This window comes from Taurulus bubalis (assembly GCF_910589615.1).
Source record: "Taurulus bubalis genome assembly, chromosome: 16".
In the NCBI taxonomy this organism is placed as follows: domain Eukaryota; kingdom Metazoa; phylum Chordata; class Actinopteri; order Perciformes; family Cottidae; genus Taurulus; species Taurulus bubalis.
Genome location: NC_136604.1, coordinates 18250225 through 18277915, shown reverse-complemented (window position 1 = coordinate 18277915; position 27691 = coordinate 18250225). Strand labels below are relative to the sequence as shown.

Here is a 27691-nt window from a genome sequence, read left to right as displayed (position 1 = left end):
TCAGTCCACCGTAGGCCCAAAGAAAGCAGCCCGAACCAAAGGAAGTTGTTCACTGTTGCTGCAGGACTTACTACATGCATACTTCCTGCAGCAGCGGAGGAAGTTCAACCTGCCAAATGTAATGACGGTGCACCACCAGATTCGATCTGCTGAGAAGGCTGCAGGCTGCTGTCCCTCCAGGATCTTTAAGATAGTGAGCAACCCCTCCCACCCCAACCTGCAGGAGGCTGCAGTCCATCAATACCAAAACCTCGACAACAACACTTTCACTGTGACTGACATTTTGCAGTACTTCTTCCTGTGTTTGTTATTATGCACGAAACTCTCAAGCCAAATTCCTTGCATACAGAAATCTGATTCTGGCATTTCTGCTAAAGCATAAATCCCACCTTCTCTATCGCCTAAAAAAAAATTTGGTCCAAATGTCGAACAAGTTGATAGTTTCTTGAAACAAAGCAGGTATTGTTTGCATGATAGAAGGCGCTGGAATCCACCACTAGGGGGCTCCATCATAATCTGGCTATTTATCTCGGTTATTTTTGCGCTTAGTCTTGCTTGATTGGTCACCCAGCAATGTTTTTACAGTGCGTGCAGCCAAAAGCATTGATTAGCTGTCATTTCATCTGCACACAGAGCCTCTTTACCCAGTATGGATATCTCTATTCACTACAAATCAAAAATGGCCAACTAATTAGTCCTGTTCTCCGACAGGTTTTCATAGAATAAGATCATTGTTGTGTTATAACGTGGATTTTTTCCCGTATATCTAAAACAAACACGGTGGAGCAGCACGTCCTCTGACGGCCTTCTGCTCATTTCCCATCACAGGAGGAACACACGTGCACACGGAGGCCCGGCTTACATAATTTAGCAGCGCTCAGCCTTCATGACGTCATCACCCTGTGGACTGACAGAAGAGATGAGCGCCACCTTCGAGCCGCCGGAGAGCCGGGTCATCCGGAGGATCCCGATGAGACTAATGAGAGGTCGGACACAGCTGGAACATCTATCAAGTTCTCTTTATTTTTATATACATATAGAAAATGTTTGGCACATTCCTTTTTAAAGTACATTATATATATATATATATATGTATATATATATATATATATATTCTGTCGGAACATGTTATGGCTCTCTGACCAGTGACTATCATACATTGATAAATTGAAACCAAAAAGGCAATCATGGCGCTTCTTCACATTCATCAGGAAACTCTCTGCTCCACAGCTCACCGAGAGGAAGCAGGATCCAGGCCGGACGAAGTCTCGCGTCTCACTACTGTCTTTTTCTGTGTCGGCGCACGTCGTCACCGCTCGTGTTTGGGTACAATGTCCCCTCGGTCCACCACCGACATACCGGGCCTGCTGAACTCCTTCGGGGATACGTCTGCGTAGAACTCGGCCACAACGGGGCAGTGATCCGACGCCACGCCGCCCCACGACCAGTTGTCTGGGATCCAGGGGTTGGTCAAGCCCTCCCGCACCACCGTGCAGTGGCCTGTCGGAGGAAAAGACACAAGAAGTCAGCCGACATGTGGGACCGCGTGAAGAAACTTCTCACAAAAGCTGCTGCATCCAACTACGACTACCATGCACCATGTTGCAGTTTACATCCATAAGTGTCTAAATACTAACACTCAATAACTTCACACAGATACTCTTAACATATAGAGCTATGTTATATATATTAAATAAAATATAGCAAATATAGTTACGATAAGTAAACCTTTAATTATGTTTTTGCAAAATATATATATTTTCCTTTTCTGTGCACTATCATAAACCAATATACCAGTCACACATATATGAACGTATTATCTATGTTCCCAAGGGTTTTCTGTATATTATACTTTTTAAATTATTAAAATAGGCCTTGTGGTTGAGGGGATAATCAGAATTTTGTATGGGTATATTAACCATTCGGATTTTCGGAAAGCAGGGCTTGATGCCATAAGGTTAAAGCGCTCTACAAATAAAATGTGTTATTGTTTGTGTGAAATTGTCATAATTAGCACATGACATCTTGTGTTTTGTGAGGTCACAGTGAACTTTTATGGCGTTCACTAGGATGGGCCGTTGCTACGTGGAGGGACGGGCCATCCAATTACATATGGAAATATTTATATGGAAATACGTAACAGGTGTCCTGTACTGCTACATGTAAACATCAGAACAGTCGGGTCGAGTCAGACTTAAAATCAAAAAATTAAGCAACTAGCAGGCCTTTTAATGACATTTCATTATCAGGCCGATGCATTGAAGTCTTAGTCTCAGTCATGTAAAAACTTTTTACAGGCCAGACTTGTATCAAATAACTTGAGACTCAACTTTGAGTTACCTTGAATGACTCGAGACGGAGCTAAAACTTGTGTTAATTGACTTTGACTGAGAGTTGACTTGTCTCAAATTACTTTTTCTCTTATAACTTGCGACTCAAAACATATTCATCTCGATTGACTTTGACTCCAAACCTTAATTTTACCTGAGACTTATGAAAGCGTACTCAATTAAAATCTACCGCTGTCACTGCACCCACCAGAATAGATCTTCTTGAGGGAGCGGCTCATCCAGATGTTGTCCAGGCAGCGGGTGCCCTGCGGCGACCGGGTGCTGATGTTGGTGAACTGGGAGGATGGGACCAGGGCACAGAGCTTCTCCTTCCTCAGGACGTCCAGCTCTGAGCTCTGAGCCGGCGAGCCAAAATCTCCCATCACCAGCAACTCCTTCTCAGCTGCAGAGAAAAGAAGAAACGTAGAAAAAAGATTGAGAACAGGATGACATCATCATAACTCACATTCATGGAGAGACGGACGACGCACAGGACACAATGTTTCAGACGCTTTGTTTCAGTCACTTTGGGGACTTAAGAATTAAGATAATAAAATAATAAGCACCATACAACAGCATGTTTATGTTTAATACATTTAATGTAATTTATAATTCTCAGAAAATACAGAATAAAGTGGGACTCTCTGGCTTAAACTAATTGCGGCCCGCGAACGGATATTTTGTGGCCCCCTACTTGACATCAAAGTTTAGTGTTATTGCGGCCCCGTAAGACAACGTTTACTGGACGTTTCTATTAATAGCTCCGTGAAAAAACAGAGTAGAAAAAAGATTCAGATGCAGCTAGATGCGCCAAAGTCTGGAGGTTCCGCCCCACTCCTCTGTGTGATCATACTGCCTCTCATAGGAGCACACAGCCTGTCGAGCTCCACCTTTCACCTGATTTGTTGATTCAGGTGTCAGTCGACATTTTGTGTGAAACTACCCAATGAACACTCAGGAAATCCCTAAGGACCTACCCACCCACATACGGTGCAAAGATTCACTGGTTTTTATTCAGACAGACAACACACTACCACCTGAGAAAAAAAAAAACTTGCAGTGTACTAAAAAAATCAACACTGGCCACAGAGAGATGGCAGCTCTGCTCCGCTCAGCTGTTCGCTAATATTTAGTTTGAAAACAGAAACGGTTGTAATATTAATGTTTCATGTGCACACACTCCATGAAGCTTGATCTGTAGTATGAAGACATTTCTCAGTCCTGAGTCTGTTGCAAATGGAACTTATTGACTTGCAACAGAGATCTAAAAGCTAAATTCAAAGGCACAAGGACAACCAGCCATGATGGACCATTTCTGAGAGAATTGCCTCCATCCTTCCCTGAGCAGACAAAAGTGATCAGTCGGGTAATGTGCCTTTTTGGAAGCAAATATCTGTGAGAAACCTTTCTTGACTATGAACTTTAATGCAAGTACAGGTCCAGGCTCAGTGACGCCTACCGTGAAGCTGTACTCAGGGTTTCACCGTGACCTGGATCAGGGTTTCCACAGTAACCTGGATCAGGGTTTCACTGTGACCTGGTATAGGGTCAATGTGGCTCAGATGTGTGAGCAAAAGCGCTGCCAGGTGCCTGGCTAGAAATAGAATAAAGTACAAATGTATTCAGGGATTGCATTTGTTGGTTCGGTGCAGTTTCAATAAGTTATTGAAAAAAAAAAAAAAAAAAAAAGAAAAAAAAATATATATATATATATATATATATATATATATATATATATATATATATACATACATATATATATATATATATACATACATATATATATATATATATATATATATATATATATATATATATATATACATATATATATATATATATATATTTGTACTGTTAAAAACTATTATAAAAATGTATAGAAACTGCTGGTTGCCTTTTTTAATGACGAAAATATGTTACGAATGTAAAAAAAAATATTGCGCTTTCTGTGTGGCCCTCTGATGAGATAAAAATACCAGCAGTGGCCCCAAGTCAAATTGAGTTTGAGACCCCTGCTTTAAAGCTTTTCCTAAGAAATGTGAATTCTTTGTCTGAAATGTCTTTCTTTCTCTTAGCGCTCTCCATTTCTCTCTCCAAATCTCACGCACTAGAAGAGGCTCGCCTGGAAACAACATTTGGTGAAGCTGTATTATTGTCTGGGTGGAAAAGAAGACCGTTAGAGTCTTTGGGTTCATACACGCAGTCTAGTGCCAGAAACAGGTTGCAACAACGAAAATGAAAAAAAACTAAAAGTGTGGAAAAGTTGAGAATCGAAAGGCCAGTTAAAAAAAAAATACCAGGAAAGTCGGGACGGTTGGCCCATTTGGTCGGATCGCTCCACGTCCCACTGGTCGACCTGACAGACTGACCTTTCAGTGTTTCCTGGATGCTGGGCGGGAGGTGCGGACACTTGGCTTCGTCCGTGTTGTGGTTCTTGCCGTTGGACTCTCCCGCTGCAGCTGTGGCCTGCATGTGCACGTTCACCACTGTCAGCTCGTATGAACCCACCTAATGGGGAAAGTCAGACATTTCATTTTGGTCAGAATCCAGTTGACCATCAAACCAAACGAAACAAAATGCAGGGACATGCATGTGGGTTACAACATGTGTTGTTGGGCATCTTTCCTGTCAGTAAAACATTGTTCACAACCGACGGCCGTGTTTCTGACTCATTTTTTAGCAATGCTACTATTATTATTATTTTCTCAGATCTCAGCTATTACTCACTCAAGTGACCTCATTACGAAGAGAAATTATTATCAAAACTACCAAAACGAGACCCAAGCTGTAATGAACTGGAATTATTCAGTAACAGTAACTTTTACGTTTTCATGACAACAAAATATGGCATCCTGTTGACAAACTTTTGACGTTAATTACGAACAATAATACCACTTGTGAGAATACTGCAAGATGTTGACTTTAAAGTGGAAACCTAAAAGACTTCCAATCAAATAAATGTCTGTTCAGTCACTATAACTAACACATTGCTGTTTGAGTCTACGATGCAATGATGAAAGTATTGCAATATTTAAATATTTGCAATTTTATGAACTTTGTGTGTGTAGCGACATTCCCTAAAACACAACACACGCACATCAACATGCATTAACATTACAACACAGCGACTTAACTCTCTGATCAGCGAAGCCCAACTCCTTTATATCTTTACACAGACATTCGATTTATCATTCACCTAAAATCCGTTTTGGAACTGGATCAATACTCACAGAGAAGTGAGCCAGGTAGAGTCGAGGGTAGGCATGATTTCCGTTGCCGTTGACAATCGGAGACTCCAGGACTGCAGCGTCCTTCAGGTCAATACCAGACGAAGTGTCCCACAGAAAGCCAGAGTAGCTCGCTCCCTGGAACAAGAGGATCATGGGAAATGGAGTCAGATATATGCATCTAAAATAACAAACCCAAACTGAATCAGGAATAGTTCCCCAACCTTAAGGCTTATATGCATATGTCAGGTCTCCTTAGAAAAGTATGAAGCTAAAGAATAGGAATTAATTGAAATAAAACCTATTTCAAATTACCATTCCATAGTAAATGGAGATGCAATAAATGAAAAAATAAGATTTTTATCATCATGTATGATCTCAATTTCAAAGGCAATAACACGGTCAAAACCAGGATTTATGGATGATGATGCAACTGAATGTCTTCTCCTACAATTGGGATGTACATTCGATAATAAATACACATAAATGCACTATTTATGATACTATTTATAATTATTTGGGCCATTCTTATTGTGTAAAGGTTAACCGTTCACTGGGAGTTTTATTTCAAAACGCTATTTATTTCCATATAGCCATGTCATAAATAAATTAAATGAAAATAATGATTAACACAATGAATTTCGAACAAAATTCATGTATTTAATGTAGTATTATGTCAGTCTGAATGCAAAAGGTGAAGTTTAAATGCTGTGTGTTTTGAGTCGAGGTGCATTTAGGTGCATTAGAAAACTCAAAATTTTCTGGTTTCCAGCGATAAAACTTATAATTGTAGGCTGACGAGAAAATGATCATGGATCTTTTAAACATATATACACGCATATTTACATGAAGGAAATTTGTACAACTTTAAATGCTTTGTAATAACACATATTTCGGATAGCATTCAGTCGATTTATAGATTCTGAAACCTGAAGACTACATGTTTTCATAACAGTATAAAATACGTGAGATTTTTGCAACAACACAAAAGGTACTCTCTGTCCAGCTTCAGTTCATACTAGTGTCCTTTAACAGCCCCAAAACCATTACTAACGAAGAGCTTATGACAACTTATACGCAATTCCCTGCATCACAAGGCCGTCGAGATGAACTATCTCTAAGCTTTCTGAGGTGTCACAAGCTAAGCTTTGATCTTCTACTTTAGAGTGGATCATGTGTATTGATAAGAAAGCACATTTATTAAAATGAAAAGGTTATGAGCCTTGAGGTCTGCGTGAAAAAGCTTCAGTTCAAACAGAGATGTGTTATAGATGCAAGATAAGCCAACCAGACTTAGTCACAGCTCTGTAATCTCTGTGGGAAAACTGCTTCTTTTTGCAGCAGTGAAGACTTAAAATGCGTAAAAAGAGTAAAAAAAATTAAAAAAATGGGAAAAAGGAATGAAAACCACTTTGCAGAAAACTGTGCTAAGTAAAGACTTTCATGCACCATCATCATGAAATTATTAAATAAAAGATATAGATATATATATATATATAAAACTGTGTTGTTTCTCTCAATTCAGCTGCTTCAAAGATGTCCGTGGTGTCCGTATTGTTCAAGATGGCCGCCGTACCTTGCTGGAGTGTCCAGTGGGTTTTTCCGACACGACACTTTTCCACAGCCCTCGTGGCCATTTCCACTTGCGTGTGCTGGCCAGCGTTCCTTGGTTTAGCTCCACACAGAACTGCAACAGAAAACAGAGAGAGGACATTTTGTCAGCGCGATGCGCAGACGCCAGATTTGTTGTTGATTGCACTTCAAGGTTTGGAAACGATGAAAATGCCGATTGTGGTTTCAGTTCTGCTGACTTAGACGTAGAAACACAGAAACCCGCTAAATAAATCACTTGTAATACATGTTTAACTTTCTGAGCAATATTAGTCTGGCTGAAATGTAATAACTGTACATTATAAAGACACCAGAGCCAACTAAGGACACTGAGTTAATAAGAAAGAGAATCAAAGCCCACAGGGGCTTGAATACATCAAGGAGACACAGTGGTTAACTTGGAAAAAATCTCCAGATGTTTATCTGATAATTAAATGCCAACACGACTTTATCTCCACTTCTCATCAGTTTCTAATCATAAGTGCAGGTCATGTTGAGTGTTGTTCTGCGTTTCAACACCCGAGGGCAGATTAACTCGTGGAAGTTCTGCTTAACAGCCACTGAGGAACAATATGGAGTTCAGTGAACTCAAGTAGCCTCATCTCAGAGGAAATACAGAGAGAAAGAGGAAGCCTCTTGTTGACATCACCGAGAGAGGGCTAAACAGGAGCGGGGTAGCGTTCTGGAGGAAATAAGTAGGAGAAAGGAAAGGAATCGAGGGAGCTGCACACATGCTTATGAGGACTCAGGTTGCTGCACTGGCTGACCCGCCACTGGCTCTAAATTTAGCCCGAGAGGTTCCCTTTAGGGAGACCGGGAGAGTCAGAGGAACCCCACATGGAGCACGCACGCACATACGTGACCTCTCCAGGAGAGGCCCACTCTGAAAGGACACCCACTAAGATTTAAAGTGACAAATGTCGAGTGGGAGTCGAGCAGAAGTCTCACAGAAATCTACGTTTGCTGAAGCGTGGTTTTGAATGGCGGCGTTTTAACAATACAGTTGACATTTTAAGGTTTGTTTACAGGATGTCAAAGTTGTTTAAACATGTAAAAAAGATCAATCCTGAGAACACCGGTGCTTCTCCAGACTAAATTAAAGTAAAACTACATTAAAGCCAAGCAGCTCGTTTACATTATATTGCCCTTGCCCTGACAACTTGAAATGTTTATATTAAACTGCGTTAACGTTAAAAATCGAGTATCTGAAGGAACTGAGGTTGGGTTGTTGTGTAGTTAGTTAGCGAGGAGCATCCAGTGTTAGCGGGAGGCTAGCGGCTGGTACTTTGGTACTAAGGTGCCCCCAAATGTCCCCATGTACCCTTTTTAATATATAGCTGTATATTACATAATAGACTGTATATATAGTAGGTCAACTTTGGCTGGTGTTCAGTAAGCTGAACAAATATAACTGTGTTCTTAACAATATTAATGTGGTTTAAACTGTTGTAAAAGAAGTTGACAATCATTGTATTACCTCTCTATTACACAGTGACATTGCTCGTTGTATTTACATTTTTTATGTACATTACATTTTTCATGCTGAAGATTTAAAGTGGTGCTTTTGTGTGACTCTTTGTGGAGAAACTCATTCAATCAACTAATCGAATAGTCGACAAAATCATTTAAAGTCAACAAAGAATTTCTTCAGTCGAGGCCCTTTTTTAAATATTGTTCGACATACATTTCTGCTACTGTGATTCATGCACAAAATGTACTTTAGTTTGTGCTCTTAAATGTGTTTAAAGTCTCCTGGTCTTAGCTTCAGCTTCATGTAACATACTGGGTGGTTTTGGGCCCCAGTTTGACATATCTGGAAGAGTTACATTTTGTCCTCATAGGGACTAAAACTCGAACCCATAACACGTTCAGCTAGATAACACTAATGAACGCCATTCTGTGTCAAAGTCTATCAGGTCACCTCCGTGCGACCACGGCTCTATCAGGCTGTAACGAGATACACAAACACATAGAGGTGCATTCTTTTATCGTCGCAGAGTGATAAAATTAATACGCAATTTCAGACTGTCAGGAGGTTAGAAACTCCCAACAGGATTTACTTTCAGTCGTTGTCCCCGGGGGCCATTGAGCCTGTAAAGGGAACAAGGATGAATTGCTCACAAGTGTAACTTTGCCAAAATACCCTCATTATTCAGCTTGTCGGGCACAAAGTGCGGGCGCAGCACGCAGTCAGGGCCCTGGCGAGGAGCCCGGCGGGCCGGGAGGAATCACCTGGCAGAGCGGCAGAGTCCTGTGACACCTGGACTCCACCGTGCAGGTATGCAGCTCACTAATACAGACAGAAAACTGGCAAGGACTTAATTATCGGATCACTAGAATGATTGTTTTTTTAATAGAACAGACAAAGGATGTAAAACCTCCTCACCAATACTTTTTACTTAAAGTTTCATTTTCGTGGAGTTTGAAAGATGTAGGATCGAACTAAACAGGACAAGGGGCGTTTTTTTACATCACAAGTAATCATTTGAGGCATTGGTTTTATTTAAAAATAATAATAATAATTCCTGCAGCTTGAATTGATCTTTTTCATTATTTAAATTGCCTCACCCTGAGAATATGTTCAACCCCCCGACAGGAAGGAGCTCTAAGAATAGCATAATTTTAATTAAATTAAATTATTTAGAAGCGTGGCTGTAATGCACAGTGCAGCCTCTAGGAGCTGCTCGCAGAAGTTGGACAGAACGCAATAAAAGACTTCAGGTTGTAAAGTACACACTGTTTTGCACGTCTATGCTCTCATGAGTGTGTTTCTGATCGGAATCCCGCGTGACTTTTTTTAATAAAGGCTGAGCAAATGTCCTGATCGAAGCATCTTTCATTTCTCCTTTCAAAAAACCCACTCATGATCACTTCGACTGAAGCATGAAGAAAACAAAAGAAAAACCCAACAACAAAAACAACGGCCTCATTAAAGCCGGATGGACAGATGAAGACATTTAGGAGCAAACAGAAGAGAACTCACTGAACCCTCAGACGGCTGCCAGATAACCACGTCTGGGTTTGCCAGAATCCACACAACACAAAACAACAAGGAGAGACAGTGTGTGTGTGTGTGTGTGTATGTGTGAGAGTGAGTGAGTGTGTGTTTTTTAAGTATTTAGAAAAGGTGAGGAAGAAAGCAAGGCCATTTGTCCAGTTATGCGTATTCATTATTGTGTTTGCGCAAAAGCTTTTTCATAGTAACCAGGAAGGCATTTTACAGTGTGAGTAATCATGAGTTTGAAAACCAAACCACAGACATGAGGGTTCCTTAGCGACAGAAGAGACAAGAGGATAACAGTCTAAAACCGGCAGACTGTGTGACTAATCACAACACGTGACCAGCAAAGTGACGCTGAGTGGACATTTACCACACGAATGCAGTAGAGTGCAAAAGTGAGATGTGCCGCACTGCATTGATGATATAAATCCTCATGATGTATATTTTACCAGATTGGTCAAAGGAATGTAAATGATGTTAGTCTTTTAAGAGTCTGCTTAGCCCTGGTGGCAACCTACGGGTTTTAAGTGAAGCCGAAGTGTTTTAAGTGAGCATTTTCTCGCAGGAGGCGAATGCTCTCGTTACTAAAAGCAGTCTGATTGTATAGAAGTCTATGAGAAAATACTTCTACCTCAGTAAACATTGTGAACATGAGTCTTCTTCACTACAGCATGATGTTCATTTAGTAATTTATAGTACCAGTTAGAGTAAAATGGGGGATACCAAGATGGCAACGTCATAAAATATTACATCTGTTCCCATTTCTTTTCCCGTGGCTCCCTGATGCTAGATCAGATACTACTGTAAACTTTAAAAGTAAAATATTTAATATTGCTCAGACTATCGCGTCGATAAGTATACGTTTTTGTGTGTATTGCTAATTGCTGTTCGTATTATATGTACAGCCTTTTGAGGAAAGCTTTGTGATATCTGGCGATAAAAGCTTTTATTTTAGCACCCACTTTCTCTTCTATATGTGAAGTAAAACACTACAGCAATCAAATCATAGGGATATCACAACATTCATAGAGTTCCTACTGTCATTCAAAGTAATGAGAGGCTGTTTACAGACTTTTACTCAATTATTTATGAAATATTCAGGCCATAAAAATAGAGTTTTGAACAAGAAACGAAAGCGTTAAAAGCGTATTTTAGCGAGCTGCACTGCACCGAGTGAAGTGGAAGACCTAAGAGAGAATGGAAGACGTCTCTCAATCACTCGGCAGGAAGAGACACTGCTGGGACGGGAGATGAAAAGGAAAAGAGAGGGTGCTAATGAATAAGACAAGACCGAATAGATGAGAAAACAGGCAGAAAATCAGTGTGGGAGGCTGGCAGGAGTGAAAACGCTGCAATGTGCTACCACTTGTCCAGAGGTAACTCATCCTCCCACCACCTCCCTCTCTCTCCGTCCAAAATACTCTGTTGCTGACCTACTTCCCTTTCCACGGCGCTCTGATTTCTCTGCCAAGGATCCATCTGGTAGCCAATACAGAAAGTGACATCGCACATGTGCAAACGAGTGTGTAGGCCGAACAGGAACACATCACGCTGCTCAGAGCCGTCTGTCCAACGATTTACAGAAACGCTGACATCTAACGCAGTCGCCCTACGTCTCTGCCCAGGAGGAGAGTGGGTGATCTGAACAGCACACTTCATACATCAGTGACGAGTGAGTTTAACCAACGTTTTCCACGGCGTCAGTACTGACAGAATGGGGTCCAAAAGAGTACGATATTAGAATAAGAGGAACTGAGAATGAGAGTAGAACGAACACTGTACCGTTTGCCCTGGTTGTTGGACTAGTTCAAAATAAAATGGTGCTCAGCACTGTTGATTTGAATGTCTGTTCTACTCTCACTCTATTTCTAGGATTTTACCTCTACTACGTGGTCCATATAATCTGGATTTACAGTCAGCAGATACAAAAACTAGCATTACCACCTCGTGGTTGTATGCCTCCGCCAACCATTCATGTTGACGCTTACAGTATACAGTATATGTCCCAAATGTCATCACCACTATTTGTGTAAAATTAGCATAGTTCATTTATAAATGATTGGCCAAAAACTGTTTTGTTTTCAGGCGACAGTGACCTTTCAACACCAAATTCTAATCAGTTCCTCCTCGAGTCCAAGTGGGTGTTTGAGCAAAATTCAAAGGAATTCCCTCCAGGCGTTCCTGAGATATCGCATTTACGAGAATGGACCGACAGATAACCTAAAAACCTAATTTCGCCGGTACGGAGGAATAAATACGTGTAACGGCAGCAACAGAAGGGTTGCTGATCTGGCTGGGAGTCTGGGTGGTCCCCCTGGGATCAGACCAGGGATCAGTGGTTGTTTTTTCTCACTAATCCTAATCCAATGTTTCCTGATTACTGCTGAAGAGGACACCCTCCAACCCAAAGCAACCACCGTCAGATATATATAGTGATGAAAGCCCAGTGTTTTCATCACTATATATATCTGACAGTGTGCTAACACAGTTCAAATGTGAGACCAGGAATAGAAGACATTTACACTCGGGAGATACAGACACACAGAAAGAGAAAGGTGTGTGTGTGTGTGTGTGTGTGTGTGTGTGTGTGTGTGTGTGTGTGTGTGTTGGGGGGCTTATTTTGCATAAGAGCAATACATTAAATAAATGGGAAACACTGAGCGAGAGTTTCTGGTGAGTCATCTCATTTACAATGCTGCAAATCAAAGCCGGCTCCAACACCTCCCGCAGCAGTCCTCCCAGTGTGACCCCGGCAGAGAGCAGCGCTACTTTACCTTCTCAAGAGCCTCCCGCTCCAGCAGGTCCTGCACTGCCAGTAGCTTGATGCTGGAAACAGAAAGAGGGGATGAGTTTTACATTCACATGACAGGATTTTGAAACACATCCACGCCGAGCAACTGACATCCAGGAACCACAGACTGTTTCACTGGCTGAGACGTGTGAGACCAACATTCAGCCAGAGTAACAGTCGCCTCCTTGTAAAGATAAAGTCTCCTTCATACATGAAAATGACAGATACCCTACATGCACAATACAAAATCATGTCATATTCATGAATGATTTCTCATCAAATGCAGATTTGAGCCTCAGAACAAATTTTCTGCTTGAAAAACACAAACAATGTGTGTTGAAACAGAGGGTCTATAAGTGTGAGAACGCTAAATGTAATGCTTTCTATTACATTTTTACGACATTTATTTATTGTTTTAGGTATTTGACGAGTTGGGAGTGAGAATGGGTTGGCGAGACCTTTTAGTACTGAAATGAGCAAAGGTTTGTTTCTAATGTGTTCAACAAAGGTTACATAGTCTTACAGCTATTTTAGCAACAATTATTGTGAGTATATATCTGCCTTTCGTTACAATCAAAAACCAAGAACCAGAAAAAAAAAAAAAAAAATTCACATAACCCCAAAAGAAACCCATTGAACTCAGTTTCTAGGAGATGCAGAGCTTCGACACAGCAATGAGTGTTCGGCATCAAAGAAGGAGAATAAAAACGTGCCAATCTTAAACAAAGTTGAAAATGTTCTCCCCCAGACTTCCAGCAGCAAGCATGCATGCATGTATATATATATACAGTCATGCCTCCAGTCATGCCTCCAGCCCAATACAACAAGGTTAACTTGTTTAACGAGTCAAACATAATTTAATGTGTTTGGAGCAATAAAAGGAGACAGTGACACAGTGTTGAACAGATACAGTAATGTTTCATAGTGCTTAAACCTGGCCATGTATTCTATGATCATGCACACAGTGAACGTCTGATTGTGTTGACACAACAGACACAGTGGCCAAACTGGATCCTCACCTAATCAAAAATGAGCTCAGGGCCCGTTCAATGTTTTTTTAAGCCTTCAGAAAGCTGAATAACTCTTATTGAGGGAGTTTGGATTGGCGTCATAAATCCTATCTTCCAACACATTATGGCGCTGTGAAGGAGGAGTCCTTTACAGCTCAATAAACATTTATCTGTATACCTTTTTAATGGCTTTCCAGACCAACAGTCAGCACAATAAAAAGAGCGTGTCCGAGAAGCACCAGTGCTTCTTTGGCTCGGGACGAGGAAGTGTTTTGCGATCTGAAGAGAGCGTTCCCCGGTATTTCATTTGGATTAATGTCTTTTACAAATGTCCGTCTGCACATCGAGAAAGTCTTAAAAGGAGGGAATCCAATAAGTTCCCCAAAATCCTGCTAGTTGACACCCACAATCTTCCAGGGCTCAATCTGAGCCGTCTGTTACATTGGAGCTGGAGGAGAAAAAGTGCTGCTGGAGTTGCACACGGCGTTATTCTAATGCACACACACACACAAACACAAACACAGCCTGCAGTGCCATATGTTCACCTGATTCACAACACAATGAAACAAAGTTGGTGGCAATGCGTTGCCCTCATTCACCTATAACCTACTAATCCGTACAGAAAATCCCATTGCATAACAGTCTTTTCTATTAGCGAAGCCCTGCTGCTGTTGGGCATTACAGGAGCTCTGTTACCGCTCCAGACTGACTCACCAGCAGCATCACATGTAACGTAATCACTCGGCAATTGTGAGGGAGAACAGAGAGGAGTTACGGCACAAATCCTCTCCAAGGTTGCTCGCTTCACGCCGCAAAGGCTGCGAAGCCGTGAAGGACAAAGTCGGCCGAGAGGAGAGAGCACTCTCTGCACTTATTTAGACTGACCGCCTGTTACGTCGCGTCCACAGAGACCTCCCTATCAAAGGATACCCTTCACCTTGTGTTGCCGGTTTTACAGAAAGTGGAGACAATTTCATAAGTGCAACATCCTATCATTCACTTAAAGCGCATCAGTTGAGGACCGTGGCCTTAGAAATAAAGGACGGACGGACCCGTTCCCGTTCAAATCAACGTAGCGGGACGGTCAGAATGACAGGCAGAGGACACTTCAGCAAACCAGACATGCAACCGTTGCTATTTGTCCACAGATCTAGAAAAAACAAAAGCCTTCCTGGTTACAATGGAACTGGCGGGTGGTTGTTAGTCCTGCCACCGTGGGTCGAGGAACAGGGCGTTATCGAGCACCGTGTGGTGGCTGTTAGCTCGCCAGTGGGTCACACACACAGCTTCCATTCACATGGTTAGTATTGACAGAAGCGCTCTATTGATATCGGTGTCACATTTTTTTTTTTTTTAAACAATAACCTACTGACGTGTGTTGTCACCATAACAATGAACAATCTCCATTTTCTTTTGACCGAGTGCAAACAGCTCAATGCCCGTTCCACCACTATCCTGGTTCTACGACTGCAGCACACACTGGACGTGCAGACGGAGTCGAGATAGAGTGGCTTTGACTGGAGGTCGTGGTGCAAATCTCTGCATGTAGGGCGGCTAAGAAGCACAGTTGAATATTGATTGTGTCCGGTCCGGCTGCTTTGGTCCAACAACGAGCTGAACGAGCAAACACACCAGAGTTGGTTTGAACGATACCAAGCAAGTTAAAGTGTGAGAAGAGGCGGTATCATCTTATCATCAAGAGGTATTTTAAACACTCCAGTTGACCTCACATAAACAAACAACTGGTGTGTGCTAATGTCCTCTTAGTTAAGCAGATGTACTATTATAATGGCATGCTGACCAAAAAAACTGTAATCATGGCATTCTACCAGGAAATGAAGTTCACTACAGCCACAATCGGAACTAGTTGAAGGTATGTAAATCTTAATCCTCAACACATTCACTGTGACTGGAATGAGAATCAATTGAAGCAGCTGCTGATGCATATTCAGCAGCTGCAGCTCGTCCAGTAGGTGAAGGATAAAGAGGCATGGAGGTGAAAATAGATCTCGTTGAGTGGAAAACTCAGGGCCCATTACTATTATACTAAAGCTGGACAGGCTGAGCCATAAATAATCTGTACAGGGTTATGATGATATGTTGGTGAAGTACTGCTGAGTGGATTTACTGCTGTTGTCATGTGAAAAAGAAACGTCCAACAGATCAACGTTTGTTTGAATTGGTTATAGATGCTGGCTCTTCTTGAGGCTGCAATGTTTAGAGGTTCAGACATTACAAGAGCAGCAAACAACAAACTGAAGATTTTTGCAAGGCTATAAATGTTAAGTTTGTAAATAGTTCAGGGTTCATCCTTTGGGAAGCATGAGCTCAGTAAATGTAAAGTCCGGAGAGATCAGTGGATATCGTTTAGGATGGCGCTGTAAGAATCCTCATTAATTGTGCCAAAATAGAAAGTGTTGAGCTACAGAAACCGGCTAATTCAGGTTTTGACATTACAAAGCTATAGCCACCCCTAAGGGAAACAAATTATTTAAAATTAAACTAATCTCAGAGCGCTTTGATAATTCATGGTAACCCGTGAAGTTTTTGGCCACTATTAATGCCACGGAACACACACACACTCACAGACACACACACACACACACACACACACACGGGAGACAGTACCTTGAGCTCTTTTTGCTGCTGGTCACTCACGGCCCAACATGAAAACACAGGGTTGTGGTGCATTTTTTGCATGTTAGTATTGTTGCATTTTGGTTGTGTTTAAAACGTTTGCTGTGACAGCAAAGTAGCACGAAGCCAATGTACAGCCTAAACAGTCTCACGGCAAAATGTAAACTATTGTTTCGTGAACATGGACACAAATTGGCACGTTTTTTTTCTTCCATATCGCTCAGACAGGACGACATTATGTTACAAAAAGGAAAGTTAGGTTTTGGAAAAACCTCATGGATGGGCTAAATATAACTACACACAATTGGGTTTAGGCAACAAAACCACAACATGTTGTCGAACATCGGTCTCGTGGTTGAAAGGCCCTCATCCACCATCCGACCTCCGATATTTCATACTACCTCACTAGCTCTGAACATTGCATTGTCACATGGATGCGTTTAATTCGTGGGTCCACCACGAAAAAAGGCCCCAACTGGCATTGTTTTGAATCAGATTATCTACAGCATCCCGAAACTGTGGTGAAAAAGCCAAAGCCATGAAATGCAAATGGGGCAGCTACTCTTTCTTTACATAACAATACCATTGAGCCCCAATTTGCAAGCGGGTGAGCAGCATCAATATTCCTTATTTCAGTTTTCTACCGCCTGCCCCACCCGACTGAACAGCCTCACATTACGCAACACTGAGAGCCGCAGCAGAAACTCCTGTTTTCAGAACAAACAGGCCTGCAGTCACAGAGACAATACCTCTTTCCTCTCCTGGAGGTGTGATCTCTCCGCACAATGAAAGCGGGAGATCCTGATCCTCCCGGATCCACTGGCCAGGATTCAATCCCACCACACCCTGAGTGGACCTGCACTTCAGCCATGTCATGAGGACCTGAAGGAAAACGCTGAGTCTGTGATGCAGGGAGTGCTTTCGATTGTACTTCCAGGCCTTTAGAGGCCGATAAAATGTGCTGTGTCTATAAGAGATAGTCCTGATGCAAACAACACTTAAGAAAGTGTAGGTGCAGAAGCACAAACAGAGCCTGCAGAAACACAGCGTGACATCGAAGCCTAATCCATCAGTGTCACTGTGACAAGGCGGTGGATCTCCGGGCCTCGTATCTGTGCGCGCTGGAGCAAAACAGAGCGTCCGCTTCGGTGTTTGTCAGATAAAAGGCAAATCTGAGGACAGAGACAAGGTTGCATAAGGAGTGACGAGCGGCAGCGGCGGCCTTGCACATAAGTAATGCCTCTCAGGAGTCTCTCGCTCCGAATGAGGAGAGAGGGCTCCAGAGCTGCAGTTCACCACACATCTAAAGAGCACGGCGCCTGATGGGTTGCTGAGCAAATTAACTTGCAAAAATTAGCTTGTACGAGTGACATAAAAGCATAACTATGAGCTAAGAGACTCGGACCATGTCCCGTCACTGTTAAAACAGTAAGGTTCTAACACATAAGTACCCCTTTAATAACAACGACTTTAATTAATTAAAAATCACAACTGCATTCGTTTACATTGGTCACAAATGACAAACACTAACAGCTAACTATGCTGGTGACAGCAGACAGGAGGATTATGAAAGTTGTTTTACTTTCTTTTCACCATAAATCCTACACACTGTTCCTTTAAAGGTGTACTATTCCAACCATGTATTCAGAAATCTCTAGTGCCTGTATAAGGCAATGCATCTTTTGTTTCAATCCCACTGATTAAAGTGGAGCGGTGTTTATCTGACTGGTGACGATAGCAAGTCTGTTTGATTTGCTGCTGCAGGACACAAACAAGCCCTAATCAGCTGTTTTTAAGCAAAACAAAATGGGGTTGGGAGCACTGTATTGGCCCGAGTGACTCCTGGCTGGCAGGGCCGGCTGGGCAATGCCCCTAACTCACTGTCCAACCACAATAAAATGCTGCGGCAATGGAAATTTCCACATGAGCACCCAGCACCCGGCACCCTGCGTCAGCTCAGCATAGCCCTCCCTTGCAGCACCCCTCGTCCTCATGGCCTCCACCTCACTGGATTCCTTTCGTGAATAAGGTTGTTTCCGTGAAATCAAAGAGATATTCACTAACGTCACAGAAAATGTGAACACCCAGCGTGTTTACGTGTGGGTCTCTGATAGTTCCGGATTAGAAGAGTGTGTGACGCTGCTGCCAAACTCTGTGCCCGCATATCTCATAATCCGGGCCTAATATACCGACCACAGATGTTGGGTACATCATCTCGACAGCTGCTGGGCTCGCGTACTTTGCAGTCAACAGATTTGGAAGTGGGGATGTGTACAGTCCCTTGATAAGCCTGGGAGTGGCTCTGCTGTGGCTGAAAATGCATGTTGTGGTATCAAAGAATGTGAAATGCACTTTGTGGAGAATAATTTGCTCAATAATAGTTTCAAACGATTTGCTTCCTTGGTGTAATCATGCTAAGCAAGTCACATTATTATAACAATAATAATTTTAATTATTTCATATGACTATGTAGCTTAAAGTGGTGTACTTGAAAAAAATGAAGCTCTGTTTTTATTTTTTAACAGATGAATAAAAACTGGAAAACATTTTTATTTGATAATTTATTTAAAATGACAAATAAATAAATAAAAATGTGTCAATAAAAGTGTATGTAAATACATAAAACATCATTTGAAAGACAGATATGCGACGCCGCACATAAAGTTTGTTTCCGTCTCCCAGCTCGGTCTCCTTCACATAAACGGAGGAAGGAAAACCATTAAGACCTACTATTATAAATAAGGGCTATTCAAGTGTTCATACTGGGAAATTGATTTACCGAAAAGAAAAAATACCTGCTGATTTAAAGACGTCTCTTTCCCCTCATGTGACGGGCCAATATAATGAAATGCTGTGTGTGTGTGTGTGAATGCGGCCATTCACAGATTTCTTCTCAGCTTGTAGTTCTCAGTAGAGAATCGATAAGCTAAACAAGGAGCAGAAGCATATCTGATTAGAGTAATGTGATGAACAAAAAGAGCGACGACGGCAGCCGCCATTTTATACGGCCGTCACTCAAGGACTGGGAATATCACCGGCCACTCATTACCATATAATTGGCTTTAGTGGCTCCAGTGTCAACGCTGCAGCGGTGGCTATCAACATGAAGGAAGGTCGTCAATACGAAACCTGAAAGGCAGGACGGTATGATGATCAACAGCCTCATTGAACCTGGATTTCAGTCAATGTAATTGATTCTGTTCGGTGCTAATGTTCATTAATTTGATAGCCTGAATTTGATCAAAATCATAACTGATCAGATACACATCTGAGTTATGATAAAGAAAATGAAACCGAACACAGACATGAAGAAAGCACCGCTTTGGTTGACAAAATGAGGATGTAGGTCACTGTCTGGTGTTTCTTCCTTTTTTTCCCATCTGACCTGCAGCTCACAACAGCTAGCTTTTAGTAGCAGCTCTCCACTTCATGTGTGATGTCAGCCATCCATCCCTCCCTCCCCTATCACCATTAGCCCAGTCAGTAAGGTCAGGGGTCGCTGACAGACACAGCACCACTAAAAACAAACCCCGGTGTCTTGACATTGAGAGAAAAAGAAAGAAACAACGACCTTAAGTAACCTTGTGGCTTTAAAGTTCAGCTTGTTGAGGACAGGAAACTGACCGAAGCTCATTTCCCCTCGAGTCACGTTTCAGTGACGACAAATCAGTCGTGTTCACAGTAATGTCATTTCTGTGTAGTCACAAGACATTGCTCCCTTTATTGATTTACTCACTGCAATTTCATTTTTTATTTTTTTTTACTTTACAAATAACTAATGAACCTGCTAAGACCTACATTTCTTTAAAAATGTTTTACAGAAATCATTTCAGATGCTTGTCTCAGAGTACGACACAGAAATGGACCCCGTGCATTAGCTGTGGTGGCGAACAGCGGAGGCGGCTTGCTGGCCGCCAACAACCCACCGACCAAGCAGCCAGTGCACCAACTGGACGGACGTTAGCTGCAGAGCTAGCAACGAATGCACCGACTGTCTCTTTTTTTTTTCAGCTCAGCCTGTTTTTGTTATCTCTCTCCATTTCCCTCTTCTCTCTGAATGTTTATGAAGCTGATTCATAAAGCCCCGGGATAAATGGGAATTCTTCCTTCCACTGACTCTGAAATTCCCTTCTCCTTTTGTCTGAGCACGCAGAAAAGCTCACTTATTAAAACAAGAATTTATGTAACGCTGTGGTGGAAGTATTTATCGACGAGGAAATAATTTATCCAACCGCCCAGTACCTCCGAGCTGAGATGTTTAAGTCAGTTGTAGATAACGGCCAGCGAGCTTTTATCCTCTTGCAGACACACTGGTACCATACCTGGCAACCTCACGTTGGGATGTTGTGCACAGTCACTGCAGCGGCTGCAAAGAAAGTAGTTCCAGCGCATAAAACCACAAATCTGTTCCTTTTTTACTTTTATGTTCCTGAACAGATACGACAAGAGATGTTAACAAGTGATTTTGGGATAGGTGTGTCTTTTTTACTTTTAGACTGGCTCGTCCACAGTAACTCACACGAAGAGGAAATAAAAGATGACAAATGATCCAATATCAAAGAGCCCATGTTCTTTGGACAAATCCCATTCTCACTGCCGTCCTTGTAACTCAATTTCATGTTTTTTAGTACTTCCTGTGTGCTGTCAGGTAGGTGGGACGCTACACTGGATGAATAGAAGCTGTCACATATGGACGTTCTCTACTGCAGCCCCGTGCTACAATTTGGACAGAGAGGATGGATGTTGCATAAAATGCTTGCTTCATGCAGCTTGGCAGACACATTAGACACCACGAAGGGAAGGTTTCAAAACTGAGGCGGACACATTTTTCTCTGTGACACAAGAGAAGAACCACAAACTAATAAAGCATTAAAGAAACAGAAATGGCCTCCTACGTGCTGTCAGGCAGAAATAACTGATCCCTGGAGCAGACTTGACAGCAACACAGCTTTTCACCACCATAGCCACACTGGCTCAGTGAGTCCCTGTCAGCTCACGTCTACACATTGATCCACGTTAGCCGTGCCGTTAAGAGCTTGTGTCGGCTCGTTCACTTCCCTTCAGCGCAGTGTGTGAGGCTGGCTGAAGGCCAGCAGGCTGTGGTGCGGCTGAGCGCAGTTTGCTGCGCAACCTTTGGAAAGCGGGAGTTCATTGAACTCTAGTAGCTCTCCGCTTGTGCCTGGAGGAAAGCCAGGAAGTGTGTAAACTCAGCCTGGATCTTGTGACTGCTCACACAGCGCAAACACACCGAATCTCCACTACAGCCTCCTCCTCCTCCACAACAATGATCCCGACAATATCACCGTGAGGGTTGCAACACATGGCTCGGGAAAACAGGAAGTAAGAGGCATGAGCGAGGGGAAGTGGTGGAGATCTACAAAAAGGATGGGTGGGTTTGGAGGAACATTGAAGTGGAGGGAGATGTGGAGGAAGATATAAGATGGTGCCAAAGGTACAGACAGTTCTTAAATAAAACTTCTTTTTTTTTAAACACACGCTCCTTGGTCAAACAGATTAGTCATGTGAGGCTCCAGACTTCACCCGGTGTGTACTGGGTGTGGTGGAGTTTATGAAAGGCTTAATAATCATGGAAGATTGCAATCATCTGAAATTAAGGAAACAAAACCACACCTTCTTTGCAGTAAATTTAACATTTTCTTTCACTATTATTTTATGGTCTTCAGCAGTGGCGGCTGGTGGCAATCTTTTTTGGTAGGGCCATCTAATACATTTCAGCAAACATCCTTGTATGATTCAATGCAAAAAAAAAAGGTATCACGCATTACTACTTCGCAGTTAAATATTTAAAATGTATTCCAACACTTTAACATAATAAGGACATCTTATTAATACAATTCAGTATATTATCACGCCAGTTTGTTGTCTTATGGCGAGGACCGGTTGATCTGGCACCAGGTGTTTTACCTGTAGATTCTCCACCAAAGTTCTTCTCTCAAACGGATGTTGAAAGGAGAGATTATACAGAGTCAGCGTTTGGCCTCCTTTGAAGAGCAGTTGTCACGTTGTTAAAATGGGTGGCGCCTCCAGAGACGAGCCCTGAAGAGAACGAGACCCGGGGACGCACACCTTTGGGACAAATGTGGCCCCTCCGTGGATGTTTTTTAGGGCGCTGATTAGATAAATTGTATGTTAAAAAAAAAAAAATATATATATGTCTTCAGTCTATAGCTGGCCAGAGGCGAGTAGCCTCCGTCTAGTGTTTCACAAAGCCTCCTGTCTCCAGTGTAAATTCTAGTTTATTACTCATTATTTCACCATCTTAAGTTTAAATTACATTAATAATGTCACTGTGCTGACAGAGTGTTTACCCACAGTACGTGGCATCAGCCGATCAAAAGTCAATAACATGTTATTTCTATTCGGTTTTCTAGTTTGCATCCCTCTCGTTCCGTCTCTTTCATTCAGGAGTCGTTGAGACTTTTAGCGGTTCTGTGGTAGTTTGCAAAGGTTAAGTTAGTACTTATTTTGACCCAAACCATGATCTTTTCTAACCCTAATATAGTAGCTTGGTGCCTAAACCTACATTGTTTCCATGCTGGTAGCTTGTAATTTAACACGAGGCGATGAGAGGTCGTGGTCATTTCACGTAGGCGATCACTGAGTAGGATTTGGGTGAAATGAAACTAGAGTCCGAGACCATCGGTCCTGAAACTCCAGTCTCCTCTGTTGCAGGAACATAATATTGCCAAAGGCACGAAGTCCTCGGTGTGCTTCAAAGAAAGTGATTGTTTTTGCATTTTTGCAACTCTCAAAAAACAAATGACGTGTCAATCATGTCCACCAATGTTGAGGTTGAAGCAGGCAGGGTTTGAATGACTCTTCGTTTCACTGCTCACGTGTACAACCAAGTGCAACGCTGTGAATGCATTTGAGAGGAGACTGCATTTTGATTTTCATTTAAAAATGCTTTACTTACTTCTGCTACGTTCAGGCTCAGAATCGACACTACTGCGGCTTTTCCCAATCCCTAAAAATGAGTTTTGAAAACGCTGCTGAAGCCGTTTCCGGTCGATAAACTCCGGGGTTGCATTTTAGCGTGTACGGATAGAAACGGAGACCTTTGAAAACTATTGCGCAATACCCCACGTTCGCTTCGTGATCGAGTTTCATCAGGCCGTGACGCGTCCTTCCCTGATTGGTCGCGATACTACAGACGAAGATCTTTTCTGAAATGACACTAAAACACTTCTCTGAACGGAGATTGCTTTAAAATGAAAACATAGTAGTGCAGATGTAGTCGCACATATGAGAAGAGACAGAAGAAGTAGTGTGAAAAAAAAAAGAAGCTTGAAGGACCCTGACCCTTCGCTGCATACAGTGGACATGGTTATCAAATTGTCAGATTTGGAAAATTAGAAAAGGTGTGTCAGCAACTATTATTTCAGCACTCAAAGACTACGAGCCCTTTAGGCCGCTTCACATCACATTTTATCGCCTCACATCTTCTGTCAAAGTTGAACACAACGCAGACCATCGGCGACCTCGACCTCAACATGTCGACATGAACTGAACCGAACAGTCATACGCTCGAGTATATGGCTGATTAAAAAGTTGCACCTGGCACCATCTTGCTTGGATTATGGTTGGCGTTCTTAAAAAAGAAGAAAGGGAGAACTGTACCAAATCAGTAATTCACAAGTCGAACAGACCCTCTGACATCTTTCTCTCATCGTTTTCAGCCTCTAGCACAGATGCCTTTTATGCAATATCTCCAAAGAATTATGATAAAAATAGACAGAAGAGCATTGCGATAAACCCATCTCTCTGGTGGCGCTTCCGCAGTAAAAAGCTTCATAGTAGCCAGCGTTTGAGAACAGCAAGGATGTCGCAATCAGACAACAGACCGGTTACTTGTAGCTACCTAGCCGTCTGTGATTTGATAACATGTTGCAGAATGAGTCCATCCAAGTATTTCAATACTATCAGATTGTTTCGAATTGTTTGGCACAGATATCTAGTCCATGACAGTTGAGCTCATCAGGAAGATTGTATCAAAAAAATGACATCAGAACAAGGTCTACTTGGCGTCGTAAACTTTTGAAGGAACGACGACCAAATGAACAGCTGCAGATGAGTCAACAAAAGTCTTTCGTCCTTTTAAATGAAGTCTGCATGATTTCTTTTGAGCGACGCAACGTTAACATGTAAGATTTCTCAAACCGAGTTTGGTACGCCGGCTTCTCCATATGACAGAGGACAGAACGTTTGGATTGTCGGACGGGGTCACGTGGTGGCTGCATTGCAGAGGGTACTAATTTTACCGGCAGTGACGCCTTCAGATGCACCAACGTGTTCTGCAGGAATGCCGTGTCATTCATGAGCCGGCAGGTCAGGGCTCCCCACCACGGGGGGACACTGCGCAGCTGCAGGCCCGTCAAACATCTGGTCACAACCTCCCCTCAAGACGTGTGCATTACGAACAAAGAATGATTGAAGAACATGGCGACCACACAAGCGGTCATGTGTGAAAACATGTGTTTTATATCCATGTCGTATCATGGCGAGCAATCTCAGGACCGAGCTAATAGAGCTTTGGGACGAGGTGAGCCGATCAGCTCGTTGTAAAGCAAATACGCGTAGAATCACACTGCATTAATCTCGTTATTTATTGATTCCGGAACCCAACGCTGAACCGCTGCTCTCAGGGTTTATGAGGGCAGATTAACCCGGATTCACAGAGGCCTGTTTTCCTGCTATCTGCATTAATGTTGCACTTTGGGCAAAGGAGCACGGTCACCTGAAGCAGTCCTTAACAGACCGTGGTGCTCTCTGGAGGCGTTTCTTCACTCATTTGTGCTGTGAATCACAGAATCAGAGATATTGCATCTGCAGCAAAGCTTGTCCCTGTTTTAATGCTTTGATGGCGTGGGACTGTTGCCTTGTGGAGAGATTGTAATATAAATGCAAATACAACTGTAATATCCATTTGCTGCGGTTTCTTTCTTTGTGTGTATTTGTTTAAGTTGTACTGGCTTTATACACTGCTGCAGACTTTATTCTTGTCACGCAGATGGTTTAATGACTATTAATATGTATGTATAGTGTGTGTGTGTGTGTGTGTGTGTATTTGTAAAAAAAATAGCAAGTTTTCTAAAAACGTTTTTAACTCTTTTAAAAAAAACTGCTTGAATAGCTTATTTGTCTTTCTTTCAACAACTTACATTTCAGTTGAATTTTCAAGTGTTTCCATTTTAATCATACTGCAAGGTTTGTGTGTGTGTGTGTGTGTGTGTGTGTGTGTGTGTGTGTGTGTGTGTGTGCCTCTCTCATAAGTACAGTACACACAAAAACCTGCAAACCAACCAGTACTTGCTCTTAGACACACGGCCACAATATGAAGTAATAATCCACGACCTTTGGCTTATGTTGTACTTTAGTGATGCAATTTCCTCAACAAATTTGAAATTAATCAAATTAACAAAACAAACTGACTTGCAGTGAACCTTTTGGGGAATCTGAGGTTGCTCTTTAAGTGTCATAGCAAAGCAACAGCACGAACATCATTTGTGACAGAACTGCATCAAGCATAGCTCTGATGGCCCCATATTAAAGACAGCGAGGGCAACATGCTTTGGAAGCCTTAAAAGACCTAAAAGGATCCAACTTTGCTTCACTTTTGACATCTGGGACTAAATGATTATTGATCGTTTGCTGACCAATCACACTTTTAGATGTCATGGCTGAGTGCAGGCATGAGCACTGGATGTTGTACTCACTCGTTTTCCAGCAGGGTCATGCACACCACCTCCTTGACCCCCGGGTTGTTGGCCTTGTCGCAGGAGCAGCCCTGCAGGCTCCAGGTGGCCAGACGCACCACGGGCTTCCCGTCGCGCATGCCGGCCGGGGGCTCCACGTCGGGCCGCACAGAGAGGATCTGGGTCGGTCCTCCGGGCGGGAGGTCCAGGTCGTCGCTCCTGAGACTGAATGAAGTCGGGCTTGGGTGGGACTTGGTGGTGCAGGTCAGCCCTCCGTTGGTGTTGGTGGACGGCGCCCTGGAGCGCTCCACGAACACCTGGAAGCGGATTTTGTCCAGCAGGGAGCTGTTGATGTGGTTGACCCTCACCAGGTCTTCGATGCTTCTGAAGGCGCCGTGTTCCACCCGGTAGGCCACGATGTTCTTGGCTATCTTCTCCGTGATGCCTCGGATGCTCATGAGCTGCGCCGGGGTGGCGGTGTTAATGTTCATCCCGGTGCAGGACTGGTGATCCAGATCTTTGCGCAGCGACGACGGGGAATGCTGGGACGAGCTGGTCCTGCTGGAGACGCATATTTCCAGTTTGATCACCTCCAGCTTGGTGGCCCCGATCCCGCTCACCAGAGCCAGGTCCTCCACCTTCTTGAACCCGCCGATACAGTCCCGGTACTCCACGATGTTCTGCGCAACAGTGCGGTTGACTCCCGGGAGAGTCATGAGTTCCTCCTCCGTGGCCGTGTTGATGTTCAGCCGCTCCTGGTTCACCAGGATGTGGCCGAAGTTACACGCGGCGCTGAATTTGCGCTTGCCGCAGCTGAAGTCCGTGGGGTCCCTGGGGATGGAGCGGTGGCAGCCCAGACTCCCACCCATGGCTCCGGCAGGTCACCGGGGCTCGGATCGGTGCAGCGGACGGGGGGAGCACGCAGAGGGCCAGGGCAGAGAGAGAGAGAGAGAGAGAGAGAGAACCGGCTGAAACGACAATCACATTCACGGGAGGTGAAGACGCACATCCGCAGAGAGAGTACCTTCTTCCTCACATCACGGGGAAGCTTCATTAAACATTGCATTAGTCATACGCACCATATAGCAGTTGTCCTCAGTCCTGGCTACATGCCGCACGGAACCCACACACCGGCCGGTCCAGCACCTCCACCGCGTGCAGCTGAAAGCCTGCCCGCGGGTCCTCTGAGGGGAGATAGAGCAGTTGGATTATTTAGGCTGCTCTGTAAACTTTGCCCTCCAACAGTCCGCTGGGTGATTGGCCACAGGTCGGCCTGCACACACGCTCTTCTGACAGGGAGACGACAGCGCTCACATCGATACAAACCTTTGCGCCCGACGTGCGTCAAGTTACGCAGCGTCAGGCAGG

At 43.2% G+C, this 27691-nt stretch overlaps 1 protein-coding gene across 1 annotated transcript; it reads right to left on the bottom strand.

Annotated features, from left to right (window-relative positions):
* Positions 1 to 1014: 1014 nt before the first annotated feature.
* Positions 1015 to 27192, bottom strand: eepd1 (endonuclease/exonuclease/phosphatase family domain containing 1; the record flags this gene model as incomplete). The annotated part of the gene is made up of 7 exons (XM_079231642.1): positions 1015 to 1500; positions 2539 to 2733; positions 4700 to 4838; positions 5561 to 5695; positions 7134 to 7244; positions 12944 to 12995; positions 26345 to 27192. 7 exons carry the CDS (start codon positions 27190 to 27192, stop codon positions 1310 to 1312), a joined length of 1671 nt encoding a protein of 556 aa, XP_079087768.1. The 3' UTR covers positions 1015 to 1309.
* Positions 27193 to 27691: the final 499 nt, after the last annotated feature.